The following is a 12,141-nucleotide window of genomic DNA, read 5'->3' as shown; positions in this document are numbered from 1 at the left end:
TTTTATTTGTCCATCATTGTGACAGAGTAGCTGAGGAGAGGACTTTCAAGGAGGGAAGTGACCCTTTGGCATGGATATTGCACTGGGAGCATGTGGTGACAGGAAACACTAAAACACACCTTTAAAGTACACACCCTAATTGATGTGTTTATAAAAAGATAAAGAAGGGGGCTGGAGAGATGGCTCAGTGGTTTAAAGCACTGACTGCTCTCCCAAAGGTCCTGAGTTCAAATCCCAGCAACCACATGATGGCACACAACCATCTGCAATGGGATCCAATGCCCACTTCTGGTGTGTGTGAAGACAGCTACAGTATGTATATGTACTCATATACATAAAAAATAAATCTTAAAAAAAAATAAGTATAGGAATATGTGGTAAGGTGTGGGGGAAGGGGGTGCCTCAGCGGGCCCATGCCAAGGCATCCCTTCCCCCTGAGGGACCAGGCATACACCATTATAGTATAGAATAGAGTTTATTCAGGGCATGGGGAGGGGAGTTGAGAGAGTAGCAGAGACCGAGAAAGGCAGAGAGGGAGAGAGTAGAGGCTGACCATGCCCACGTGGAGAGAGAAGGGGAGAAGGAGCAGGGGGGCAAGAGGCAAGGGAGAGAAGCAAGAGTAAGAGAGAGAAGACTAGGCAAGCAGCCCCTTTTATAGGGCCAGGCCTACCTAGCCATTGCCAGGTAACTGGGGGTAGAGTCCAGACAATACCAACACCAATGATTCTACCACCTAGACCCCAGTCCTAATGTATGTCACTTCCTGTTAGCCGATTTAGCCGTGAGCTCATGAGTTTGTCAGTCATGTGATCTGATCATCTCTCAAGGCTTCATCTGTGAAGACTGCTGCTTTGGGCACCCAGCTCATGAGCTCTTAGGAGCGTTTATGATCAGTATGTGACACATTCACTCTCTTTGACCTCACTTTTTAAGATTTAGTCATCTGTGTCTGTATCTGTGTGTGTGCCTGTGAAGGTCAGGAGCATGCCTGGTGTCCTTCAAGCACTCTCTATCAGCCCTTTAAAGCAACATAACTCCCTAAACTTGGAACTTACATTTTCTCAGCTTGGTTGGAAGCCAGAATGCCCCTACTTGGATCTACAGTTAGAGGTGTGTGAGACACCAATTGCTATGTGAGTGCTGGGATCTAAATTCCAGCCCTCGAGAAGATTATACAGCAAGCTCCTATAACACTGAGCCTTTTCTCTAGCCCCTTATCTCACTTTTAGTTAACAGCACCTAATAGCATTTGCTGAGCCAGACAGGGCCTTTTCCAAATGTTTGGAATACATTTTTTGACTAGGTGTATTTGTGTAAGGTGGGAGCCAGATGTACCTACGATGTGGATGTGGCCATACCTGTTCTTTTTGTTTGTTTGTTTGTTTTTGTTTTTGTTTTTCGAGACAGGGTTTCTCTTTATAGCCCTGGCTGTCCTGGAACTCAGGCTGGCCTCGAGCTCAGAAATCCGCCTGCCCCTGCCTCCCGAGTGCTGGGATTAAAGGCGTGTGCCACCACGCCCGGCTTGGCCATACCTGTTCTTGGTAAGTTCTGAAACTCTTTCTCTGTCTACTAGGAATCCAAGGCATAGTAGCATGTGCATTTGGGTCTAACTCTGTCCATTCTTAAACCCTTTCCTCGAGGCCTTGTGTTGGGGTGGTCAGTGCTGACAGTGTAGATACTTAGATACTGTAGCTGCCAAGCTAACACTGCAGGGTCCTACCTCTGCTCTTTGTTCTACACAGCCCGTGGGGGCTGCATTGCATGGATTTATGTCCTGTTCCCGTAAGGCCTCTCTCTTTGCCACATACTCCAGTAGCCAGAACTGGTAATGAACACTACTGGCTGAGGAGGCTGGGAACTGTGTCTAGTTGTCACTGAGGACAGAGAGAAGGTACTGAGCCTCTACATAGGTCTGCTATGGAGGGGAGTTTGGGGGGACTGAATATCCTGAGTTAGTTTACCCAGCTCTTCAGGAGGCCCTTGACCACCTGAAGGTTCAAATGTTTTCTCATTGTCTTATATACAGTGGGCTTCATAGGCACATCTGAAGCTCTTGAGTCTTCCATAACCTTTGGGGACCAGGCTGGGGAGCCAGAAAGCTGCAGGCTTCACCAAGAGTCTGAGTTAGGAATCACGCTCAGGTTTTAGCTCTAGAGTAAACAGTGACTTGCCCACATCTGCAGGAGGATATTGCAAAGCTGCTACGGTATGAGTCCTCAGCCCTGCCTGCTGGGCAGCTGACCAGCTTACCAGACTATGCCAGTCGAATGCAGGCTGGCACCCGCAACATCTATTACCTGTGTGCCCCTAACCGTCACCTGGCTGAACACTCACCCTATTACGAAGCCATGAAGCAGAAACATACTGAGGTAGGTGGGCTCTGACTTGCTGCTGGGCCAAGAATGTATTTTACAGGGTCTAAGTGCATGAGAGAAAATGACTGTGTTTGAGGCCCTGGAAGCTATGTGGTGTGAGGCAGTGCCCGTCTGTGATGTGGTTGTCATTCCCACTAGGTGGTAGATGGATTATTCATGACTAATGTATGCATGTGGCAGGACAGCCAGAGCCAGTCTTAGATGGCTCTGTGAGCTGTTGCTTAGGCCCCAGTCCCCAGTGTCCATAGCAGTGCCCTCTGCTGCTACAGCTGACAGGCTTGAATGCCTGCAGGTGCTCTTCTGCTATGAGCAGTTCGATGAGCTTACTCTGCTGCACCTGAGGGAGTTTGACAAGAAGAAGCTGATCTCTGTGGAAACAGACATTGTCGTTGATCACTACAAGGAGGAAAAGTTTGAGGACACATCTCCAGGTTGACTCCCATCTCTCTCTGGGGGGGGGGGGGGGTGTCCCATATGGCTGTTGGGCAGGAGACTGTCACATGTCCCATAGGGCTCTCTTGACCTGCTCGTGACTGCATTGCATTCCTCACTTGGGCTCTGGGTCACCAGCCTTTGCAAGAAGCTGCTTGGAAAAGGGAAATGTCCAGGGCCCAGGAGTTGCTCCTGCTCCTCCTGTGCAGGCTCTTGCAGGTGACCAGACTGACAGAGAGCTGGAAGGAATTGCTCCCACCATTCTCCATCCACCTTGCACCCCCTGCCTTTTTTTTTTTTTTTTAAGATAGTCTTTCATTTTGTAGCCTAGGCTAGCCTTGATCTCCTAACTTACATCCTGAGGTGTGCAACCTTGGTTGGGCTCAGATTTTTTTGTTTGTTTTTTGGCTGGTTTTTCGAGACAGGGTTTCTCTGTGTAGCCTGGCTCTCCTGGAACTCACTCTGAAGACCAGGCTGGCCTCAAACTCAGAAATGCACCTGCCTCTGCCTCCCAAGTGCTGGGATTAAAGGCGTGTGCCACCACGCCCAGCGCAGATTATTATTTTTTTTTTTTTAAGATTTATTTATTTATTATACATAAGCACACTGTAGCTGTCTTCAGACACTCCAGAAGAGGGCGCCAGATCTCGTTACGGATGGTTGTCAGCCACCATGTGGTTGCTGGGATTTGAACTCTGGACCTTCGGAAGAGCAGTCGGGTGCTCTTACCCACTGAGCCATCTCACCAGCCCTATTATTTTTAAAGTCCTAAAAAATGTATCGAGGCCAGGGGCAACCACAGGTGTTTTCAGTGTTTTCTATGAAGATGAAAAGTATTTCTGAGAGCCTCTGTCCCTAGCTCCTGGTGAGGTAGTATGACAGAGATAGCCTGGGGATAAGCTAAGTGGGAGGAGCAGTGTTAGGAGCAGTGTTAGTGGCCCTGGGTTCATTCACTCCTCTTGGACAGCTGATGAGCGCCTCTCGGAGAAGGAAACAGAAGATCTAATGGCATGGATGAGAAATGCACTGGGGTCCCGTGTCACCAATGTGAAGGTAAGGCCTCCCTCCAGTTACCATGCGATGTGATGTCCTTCCAGAGCCTGGCTGTAGCTGTGAGTTGCTGGCCTAGTGTGGCCCCTTCGGAAGGCCCTGAAGTCAGGGTGAGAACTCTGGCCACATTCCCAAGGCCACGGGCACTAGCAAGTCACCATCAAAGCTTTGTCCCAAGCCCACAGTCTGTGTTCATCTCAGTGCTGCTCTAGGCCCTGCCTCAGGGCAGGTGCTTCTCTGCAAAACCTCTCACAGGAGCAGCTCAGGCCCCTCCTTTCCATACCGGATGGTCTCTTCAGCTCTGAGGAGAAGGATCTGAGCCATCTAAGTGTGTACCCTTGGACATCTTGCTGTGATCTTTGTCCTCATTGACTGGAGACAGATTAACTGGAGCAGTAGATACAGAGCCAATCTGCCTTCTACCTGGTGGCCTAGTTAACTTCACCATGCTTCAGACCCTCTTAACCCCCCCCCCCCCCCGGCCCCTTGCTACTGGGTTCTTCCTCATCCTGGCCCTTGCTTGCAGGTGACTTTCCGCCTAGACACCCACCCTGCCATGGTGACCGTGCTGGAGATGGGGGCTGCTCGGCATTTCTTGCGCATGCAGCAGCTGGCCAAGACCCAGGAGGAACGTGCTCAGCTGCTACAGCCCACACTGGAGATCAACCCCAGGTAGGCCTGGGCTCCAGCACAGACCTGTCAGGGGCTCCTGCAGTTGTGAGCATAGGATCTTCTGTCTGGAGAACATCTAAGCGTGTTTGTAAAGTTTCTATGCCGTCCGTGTCAGGATGTTCTACAAGGCCCTTGGAATTAACAGAAGTTAAAAGGTACTCATCGGAAGTTTAAATAGAACTTGGTTTGTTTTCCATTTCTATTTGTTGAGTTCAAGCACAGACCTGACGTTCTTGCACTTGGCCTGCTAGTGGTTTTGCCATCTCTGTCCTGAAAGCCATGTTTAACTTCAGGAGTGGATCCTGGTACAAGTAGTGGAGTACAGTTTTCAGCCAGCGTTCACAGAGTGGATCGCCTTAGGACAGGTTACTTGTTTGATAGATTTGCATGGCTTGCAACTTGGAGCTTTTAGAAACAGGGTTGCTGTGAACACATGAAGGCTTCTCTAGAATGTGCAGTCCTCAGTGTCCAGGCAGTGTGAGCTGCCTCGGCCTGTCCCCACAGAAGTCCAGGCCATGATGTGGTGAGCACCTTGCTTTTCGTGTTCATTTGTAATTTGTTTATTTGAGACTGTAGTCTTGACTGGCCTGGAGCTTGCTCTGTAGGCTGGCCTCTAGTTCACAGAGATCTACTTGCCTCTGCCTCTCAAGTGCTGGAATTAAAGGTGTGTACCACCATGCTTAGCCATTTGTAAATATATATAGTCAGCTTCAAATGTCTGTTGTTTTAAGGTATCTTTTGATGAAAGGAAGATCTTAATTTTATTATAATCAAATTTAGAAATCTTAGCTGCTTTACAGTTTCTGTGGAATCTTTTCTTTCTAAAAGGATCTTTTAGGATTTGAGTTAATTTTGTTTTAGTCTGGTCTGATTTCATCTCATTCTGTAAGAATGCCCAGGGAGCTTGGCCTCTCTAATCCTGTTTCTTCCATGTTTTGTCCATTCTGTCTGCTGGAATGACCTCGTCTTCCTTGAGTCTCCTTGGCCACGGGTGAGACTGAGGCACATATACTTTTCCTCTGTGAGTCCTGACTACTCCTGGGACTTTACTTCTATATAAATATTTAAGTTAAGCCTGACAAAACCTGTAGCTGCTGACATACTTGTGGGGTTTGGAGCTTTTTGGCTTTGTTGCTCTGAAACAGTGTTTCTAGTTGTAGCCTGGACTGATCCTGAAACTCAAAGTTCTGCTTCCCATGCCGAGTGCGGCCATTACAGGCCTGAGTCACCATTTTTAGTTATTTGATATCTTTATTGGATGTTTTAAATTTTGTTTCTTTAACTGTTGAAATGTATAATGAGGGTAAGGACTAAATTGGTTTTGGATATAGCAATAGTTTTGGGGGGTTTTTTTGGTTTCAGTTTTTTTGGTTTCAGTTTTTTTGAGACAGGGTTTCTATGTGTAACCCTGGCTGTCCTCTGGAACTCTCTTTGTAGACCAGGCTATCCTCGAACTCAAAGAGTGAGTACAATCCTGAGTGCTGGAATTAAAGACGTGCTCCACCACCTTAGCAATAGTTGTTTTTAATGAAGTTATAGAATTTGCTAAAAATGTTAGAAACTAATATCTATAGCTTCATCACTCACCGCCATAGTACTTCGCTTGATTTATTTTCATTTCTGAAGATATATTGTATTATTTTAATATATGTGTATGTGCACATGGATGCAGGTGTTCACAGATGCCAGACTGTTGGATACTGCTGGAGTTATGTTGTTACAAGCTGCCTGTTACTGGACTTGGGAGCTGAGCCTGCATCTTCTCTAAGTTTTATATGTGCTGTTAGCTACTAAAGTCTTTCCAGCCTGAGTTCCTCTTTGAATTATGTGTATTTGAGATTTTGGTATAGCACATCATTTTTTTCACTTTACTATAAGCATAAGTTTTTATTAGAAACTGTGTATAAAGGTACTTTTCCTGTTTTCTGAACCAGATCATAGACATTATGATCTGGGTTGAGAAGTCTCAAGCAGCTTGTGCCTAGCAGCAGTGAGCTGGGCTCCCACTGCTGTACTGGCCAGCATGATGCTGTGACTCCAGAGTAGGTGACTTAATATGTCAGCTCACTAGTTCTGGCACAAAACTGATTTTATGAGTAACCAAAGTGCCAAAGGACTCTGGTTTCAATCTTGTTTTTAGATTTGGTAGTATGTTCACATGGTTCAGAATTCAAAAAGGCAATGGCTGGGGAAAGTTTTCAGGTAATGTGTACTAAGCAGCATGCGGTTCCTCCTTGCACAGGCCAGTGTGCCAGGCAGGCTCTCAAGTTTACCGTACTGTGGCCCAGCGTACACAGCAGTTGGTAGAGCGTTTAAGAATATCCTTTCTCCAGCTTCGTAGGCTCTACTGTGAGGGTGCATCTTAGGGTGCTCTTGTTGTGCAGAATGGAGCTTGCTTGTGGTCTCAGTCCTTCCTGTGTTCTGTGTAAAGGTTTCTAAATTCCGTATCCCTGTCCTCACTTGTCAAATATCTTACTTTCTGCTATTCTCATAAGTGAAAAAAAATTTTTTTAAGATTTATTTTTTGTATATGTGAGTACACTGTCACTGTCTTCAGTCACACCAGAAGAGGGCATTGGATCCCATTTTAGATGGCTGTGAGCCACATGTGGTTGCTGGGAATTGAACTCAAGATCTCTGGAAGAGCAGTCAGTGCTCTTAACCGCTAAGCCATGTCTCCAGCTCCTAAATGGAAATTTACTCTATAGATTTGTATGTTTCCTGTAGGGTTACACTGGAGGGTTTCCCTATGAAAGGAAACTTTTGTAAACTCAGGTTTGTCCTTTCCATCTTTTAGGTCCGTATACTGTGTGTAAAGGCAAACATCTGTTTCATAACTTATAATCATCAGTTCTAGAATTGGGTTGGAATTAATTTCTTAGACAAAAATGAATTGATTTTTGGCTTGCCAGTTGGTACACATCCTTTTTTGTTTTTGTTTTTTTTGTTTTGTTTTTCGAGACAGGGTTTCTCTATATAGCATAGGCTGTCCTGGAACTCACTTTGTAGACCAGGCTGGCCTCGAACTCAGAAATCCGCCTGCCTCTGCCTCCCGAGTGCTGGGATCAAAGGCGTGAGCCACCACGCCCAGCTGGTACATATCCTTATTATGTATGCTAACCCATCTTCTTGCTCATGAGATGCTGCCATTCGTAGACATTTAAGTTGAGTACTTAGATCTATAGGAACGTTCCTGGGTGCCAGCATCTCTGCCTCCCCTGAGAGTGCCCTCTCAATGGTTTTTTGTGCTTATTTTTCTATACATTTAGATTTCATAAAAACATAGGACTTAATTTATGAACAGTTCACCTCTATTAGTGTACATTGATTTTGCTACTCAGCACCCCATCTGTACTTTGTGATATTGACTCTTACAGTGATTGTTGAGTTTCTGGGTGACTTACAGAATCAGGGTATTTTTCATGCTCAACAGCTACATTGCAGGGTTGTTTTTTTTTTTTTATGTTCTAATGATCCTCATGTAACAGCAGAAGCCCAGGTTGGTAACACGCAGCCTGAGCTGATCTCCCTGTTGGCTCCCTGGTGCAGGCACACACTGATAAAGAAGCTCTGCCAGCTGAGGGAGAGCGAGCCGGAGCTGGCCCAGCTGCTCGTGGATCAGGTGAGGACTGACTGGGTTTGGCATCCTTTTCTGCCTTGGGGTATAAAGCTGCTCTCTTCCTGAGGGTCAGGTGTAGGTCAGACTGGACACGAGCCCCCGATCCTGATTTTACTATGCCATCCCTGTGTTTCAGATCTATGAGAATGCCATGATAGCAGCAGGACTCGTTGATGACCCCCGGGCCATGGTCGGCCGCCTGAACGACCTTTTGGTCAAGGTCCTGGAGAAACACTGACAGCCAAGACTTAGTGTCAACCCAGGTCTTCTCAGCTGATAATGGACGTGCCTGGGGAGGCAGGACTTAATACACAAACAGTGCCACCAACTGCTTGAGCTCAGCTTTATTTACTTCAATTAAACAGTATTTCTTAGTCCCCGTGGCAGACATTTTCTCTGTTCTGAGATGGTGGATGCTGTAGTACCATATAGAGTTGAAATGGGTTCTTCCTAACTAGAAGCGGTGTGGCTGAACTGCTCAATGACATCAGATTTTTCTGAGTGTCACCTCCACTGGGTAATGGTCACTGATGGCTTCAGCCTACAGAGGCAGGGAGGTGCAGAGGACGGACGTGGGGTCAGAGTGAGGTCCTCTGTACCACAGAGGGTGAGTAGGTAGAAAGCCTGCTCCTGGCCTGAACTGCCTCCACCCACATCTAGTATGGAAACAGTAGCTCCTGCTTGGCTCCGGGCTAACCTAAACCACACAAGGGAGAGGACACATACCAGCTGCTGGGAAAGTCCATATTCTGCTTGGAAATCAAAAGGAACAGCCGAGTTGGGAACAACAGCAGCCTGGAGCAGAGCTCCAGCAACCACAATCCTGTAGGATATCAAAGGAGAAGGTCCCTCATCCTCTTTCCCACATAGAGTCCTTGGTCAAGGTTTGCTGGCCCCAGGCTCCAAATGTGCTACACCCAGGAGTACCAAGAGAAGGCCCTGCACTAGCAGGAACTAACATGTAGGCTGCCCAGATGGAACCCCACCTGCTGGTAGCCACTCTGACAAGAAAACTAGGAGTCTGTAAGAAGGAGAGCTCCTGCCTCTTGAGTAGGAGAAGGCGAGTGAAGGCTTGGTTTGGCTTTGGGGCTGCTTACCTGTCATAAGCACAGTGTGTTGATGTGACTGTGGTGTCCGCACTGTCAGGGATCAGCCACTGGAAGATGGGGCTTGTCCGAAGGCGAATGGAGGACCACTGGGAGGAAGTGACGTAGCTGCAGCCAGCATTGAAGTCTCCCATGAACATGATGTCCTACCAGCAGACATGCCTGTTGGTCCAGGGACAAACAGGGCCAATAGAACCCATTGTCCCTAGGATGGTCTCACCTCCAGGCCCCACTTTTGCAAGACATCTAGGTAAACATCGTAGAGGGCGTTGATCTCACTCACAGCTTCTGTTGGGGCTGCATGCAAGGGCACGATCGCAAATACTTGGACCTCTGAGGAAAAGCAGACATGCTATGGACATGGTGTCCAGAGACCAGCCTGGATTGGGTCTGGTCTGAGGTTAGACTGGGGCCCTCATGCAGGGTGGCTTTAGCTTCGAGCAGAGGTGAAGATATGGGACAGTCTCCCACAGGCTAGATATCATCCTTGTAATTGAATGTAAATTCAGAGCACTGGGAGTTCCCTGAGGGAGTGTGGGGCAGCCCTGCCTGCCACAGGCTTCTAGAGGTCTGCATGGGAGTTGTAAGCTGTGACTCCATCTTGGCCTAGGCAGGGCTGACAGTGAAGCCCAGCAGCACTCACCAGTGTATGGGGAAAAGAACTTGACAATGGCTGGCTCTCTGTTGAAGGTGTCGTTTCCACAGGGTTCACAGCCATCATCATATTGATAGCTGTCCAGAACAGACACCTGGTCAGGCCTAGAGAAAGACAAGGCAAGAGGTGACTCTGGGGCTGTGAGAGCTACCTGAGTAGATAGATACCCACCCAGCCAGAACCTTATCCTGGAGTCCTGTAATATACATTGCTACCCCTACTCTGTAAGGACCTCCCAAGTAAAAGAGGGTCACCTGGCCCTCCAAGCCACTCTAATCCTCTTTGGCATAGCTTTGAGGCCTGCACATCCCTGAGTTTATTCTCGGGCTTTGGCAGCATAGGGCTTTACCTGTACACAAAAAGGTACTGTTCCTTGTAGCTTTTGCGGCCCAGCGGCTCACTGACTACATAGCGGTAGGTGTCAGGTTTGTCCCTGGATAAAGGAAACCAAAGGTACTTTTTCACCATAGAGGGAGCCTCCTGGCATCTGATAGCAAGGCTCCAACAATAGAGCACAGAGGGTGTGAGACTATAAATGGTTGTCATTACACTCTAGGACTCCAGCACTGTCACCCACCGATTGAGTTCATCCAGTAGCTTTCCAACAGCAACCAGGTGGGTGTCTCTGACCTCTTGGATAACAGCGATGTCATAGCGACTCAGGATCTGGGGGTAACAGGCTGGGTAGGCAGGGCTGGATCAGCAGCTCAAGACCTCGGACTTTGTCCCTCCCAGGAACCTCAGCCAGAGCTGCAGCTGCTGCTCTTCCTTCCACATAGCTCTCCTGCCTGCCATGGACGGTGTGGACCGTGATCTGGGCTGACAACCCTGACATCCACCCAGCTATGGTAAGGCCTCAGGTTCACTGTGGTCTCTAGATTCCCTGATAGCACACCTGCTCTCAGGCTCCGGCCACAGTGGACTTACTTTCACAAAGTATACAGAGAGGGTAGCATTGGACATCTTAGTCTCCCCAAAAGTCCGGATGTTGAAGGCTGCAATTCTCAGAGTCCCAGCCAGCTGCAGCAGGTTGGCCAGGGTGAGCAGTGTTCCCATTAACCCTGTGTACCGCATCCTGTGAGATTGGATGGTCAGGACAAAGAAGCAGTGAAGCTCCCATCCCCATCAAAGACTAAAGCCTAGCTTGTGCTGAACCCGTGGGAGGCCCTCAGTCCTTCCCCTGTACTCACCTGAAAGCCAATCTGAGATGGCTGCAGCAGTCAGAACAGACCTGCTCTGTTGGTATGATGAGCCCCCGAGTCTGCTCTGGAACTGGATGAACAAGGTGAGTTCACTCAACACCTGACACTCACAGAGATGTCTACAGAGATGATGAGAATTCTGATATTTCTCCTTTTGCTTTTAAAGGAAGATTCTTTTTATAAAATGTATAAAGGAAAAAACCAAAAAGCAGTGTAGAATTACAGACCTGCTAGCTCTCAGGGTCTCTGTCCAGGCAATGCCAACCTGCCTTGCTCTGCCAGTTTTAAAGGTTCAGGCAGTATTGACCTCCCCAGGGCACATGTGTACCCTTCACCCAAGAGCACAGAACAATAGAGCTGCCTGTGTGGCCATCCCATTGGGCCCTGGGCAGGCTGATAGCACGTGCTGACATCAACAGACAAGGTGCCTCTTACTGTAAAAACAGTCTGATAACGTGTTTGTGCATGGTTATAAAACCTTGTGTCCTTTGCCCATCCTGCCCTCACTACCAGGGGTGGGTCGTAGGAATTGGAGGCAGGGCTGGCTGCATTGGCTCATCTACTTAAGTCTGGTCTAGGGGGTTAATGTCACCTTGTAGCCAAAAGCAAATTCCAGACACTGACATGTTCACCATGGATTCTCAAGGCAGCTGCTCTGCTCTGTGACTAAGGAACCCCTCACCTCCAAAGTCAGTGAGATGCTAGAGGTTCCAGGTGGGAAATGCTGGGTGATAGAAATTCTTCCTGAGGAAACAAGGAGCTCAAGGGATTCCCCAAGTATCTATGTCACAAGACAGAGTAACTCAGGGGTGGGTCTTGCCATTTTTTTCAATCCTTGATAGTTCATTTGTGTTTATCCCCTACGGCTCTTTAACAAGCTACCACAATTCCATGAAAGCTCTGTAGTCCGAGGTTCAAAACCCAGGTATGTGCAAGGGCCATATGCACCCCACTCTAGGGGAAGACTCTTGGGTCAGCTCTCCCTTTTCTCTGATGATGGAACTGCATGATATTCCTCTTGGATGTGGAC

The 12,141-nt window shown here is 48.0% G+C and overlaps 2 protein-coding genes across 4 annotated transcripts in view; one reads left to right on the top strand and one right to left on the bottom strand.

The window, feature by feature from the left end:
- The window catches only part of Trap1 (TNF receptor associated protein 1), a 37,797-nt gene extending 29,272 nt beyond the window's left edge, over nt 1-8,525 (top strand). Inside the window, exons 13-18 of the mRNA XM_021184711.3 lie at nt 2,184-2,369; nt 2,668-2,806; nt 3,775-3,860; nt 4,384-4,529; nt 8,079-8,151; nt 8,285-8,525. Coding sequence (XP_021040370.1) covers nt 2,184-2,369; nt 2,668-2,806; nt 3,775-3,860; nt 4,384-4,529; nt 8,079-8,151; nt 8,285-8,386 — 732 coding nt within the window. The 3' untranslated portion in view covers nt 8,387-8,525. The remainder of the gene's footprint in view (nt 1-2,183; nt 2,370-2,667; nt 2,807-3,774; nt 3,861-4,383; nt 4,530-8,078; nt 8,152-8,284) is intronic.
- Nucleotides 8,526-8,601: 76 nt separating this feature from the next.
- Nucleotides 8,602-11,543, bottom strand: Dnase1 (deoxyribonuclease 1). Of its 3 annotated transcripts, none has more exons than XM_021184713.3 (10): nt 11,339-11,543; nt 11,100-11,230; nt 10,837-10,984; nt 10,487-10,575; nt 10,259-10,342; nt 9,898-10,013; nt 9,475-9,587; nt 9,246-9,400; nt 8,875-8,971; nt 8,602-8,689 (listed from the first exon to the last, which is right to left on the bottom strand). In XM_021184713.3, the coding sequence occupies exons 3-10, from the start codon at nt 10,981-10,983 to the stop codon at nt 8,636-8,638; spliced, it is 855 nt and encodes a 284-aa protein (XP_021040372.1). In that variant the 5' UTR covers nt 10,984; nt 11,100-11,230; nt 11,339-11,543; the 3' UTR covers nt 8,602-8,635. The 3 variants fall into 3 exon arrangements, with proteins under 3 accessions (XP_021040372.1, XP_029326253.1, XP_021040371.1); XM_029470393.2 differs by having other exon boundaries at nt 11,100-11,181; XM_021184712.3 differs by lacking the exon at nt 11,339-11,543 and having other exon boundaries at nt 11,100-11,332.
- Nucleotides 11,544-12,141: the final 598 nt, after the last annotated feature.

The sequence above is a fragment of the Mus caroli genome, unplaced genomic scaffold (assembly GCF_978045245.1).
Source record: "Mus caroli unplaced genomic scaffold, Mus_caroli_1 scaffold_17, whole genome shotgun sequence".
Classification (NCBI taxonomy): Eukaryota; Metazoa; Chordata; class Mammalia; order Rodentia; family Muridae; genus Mus; species Mus caroli.
This window is presented reverse-complemented; position numbering and strand designations above follow the sequence as displayed.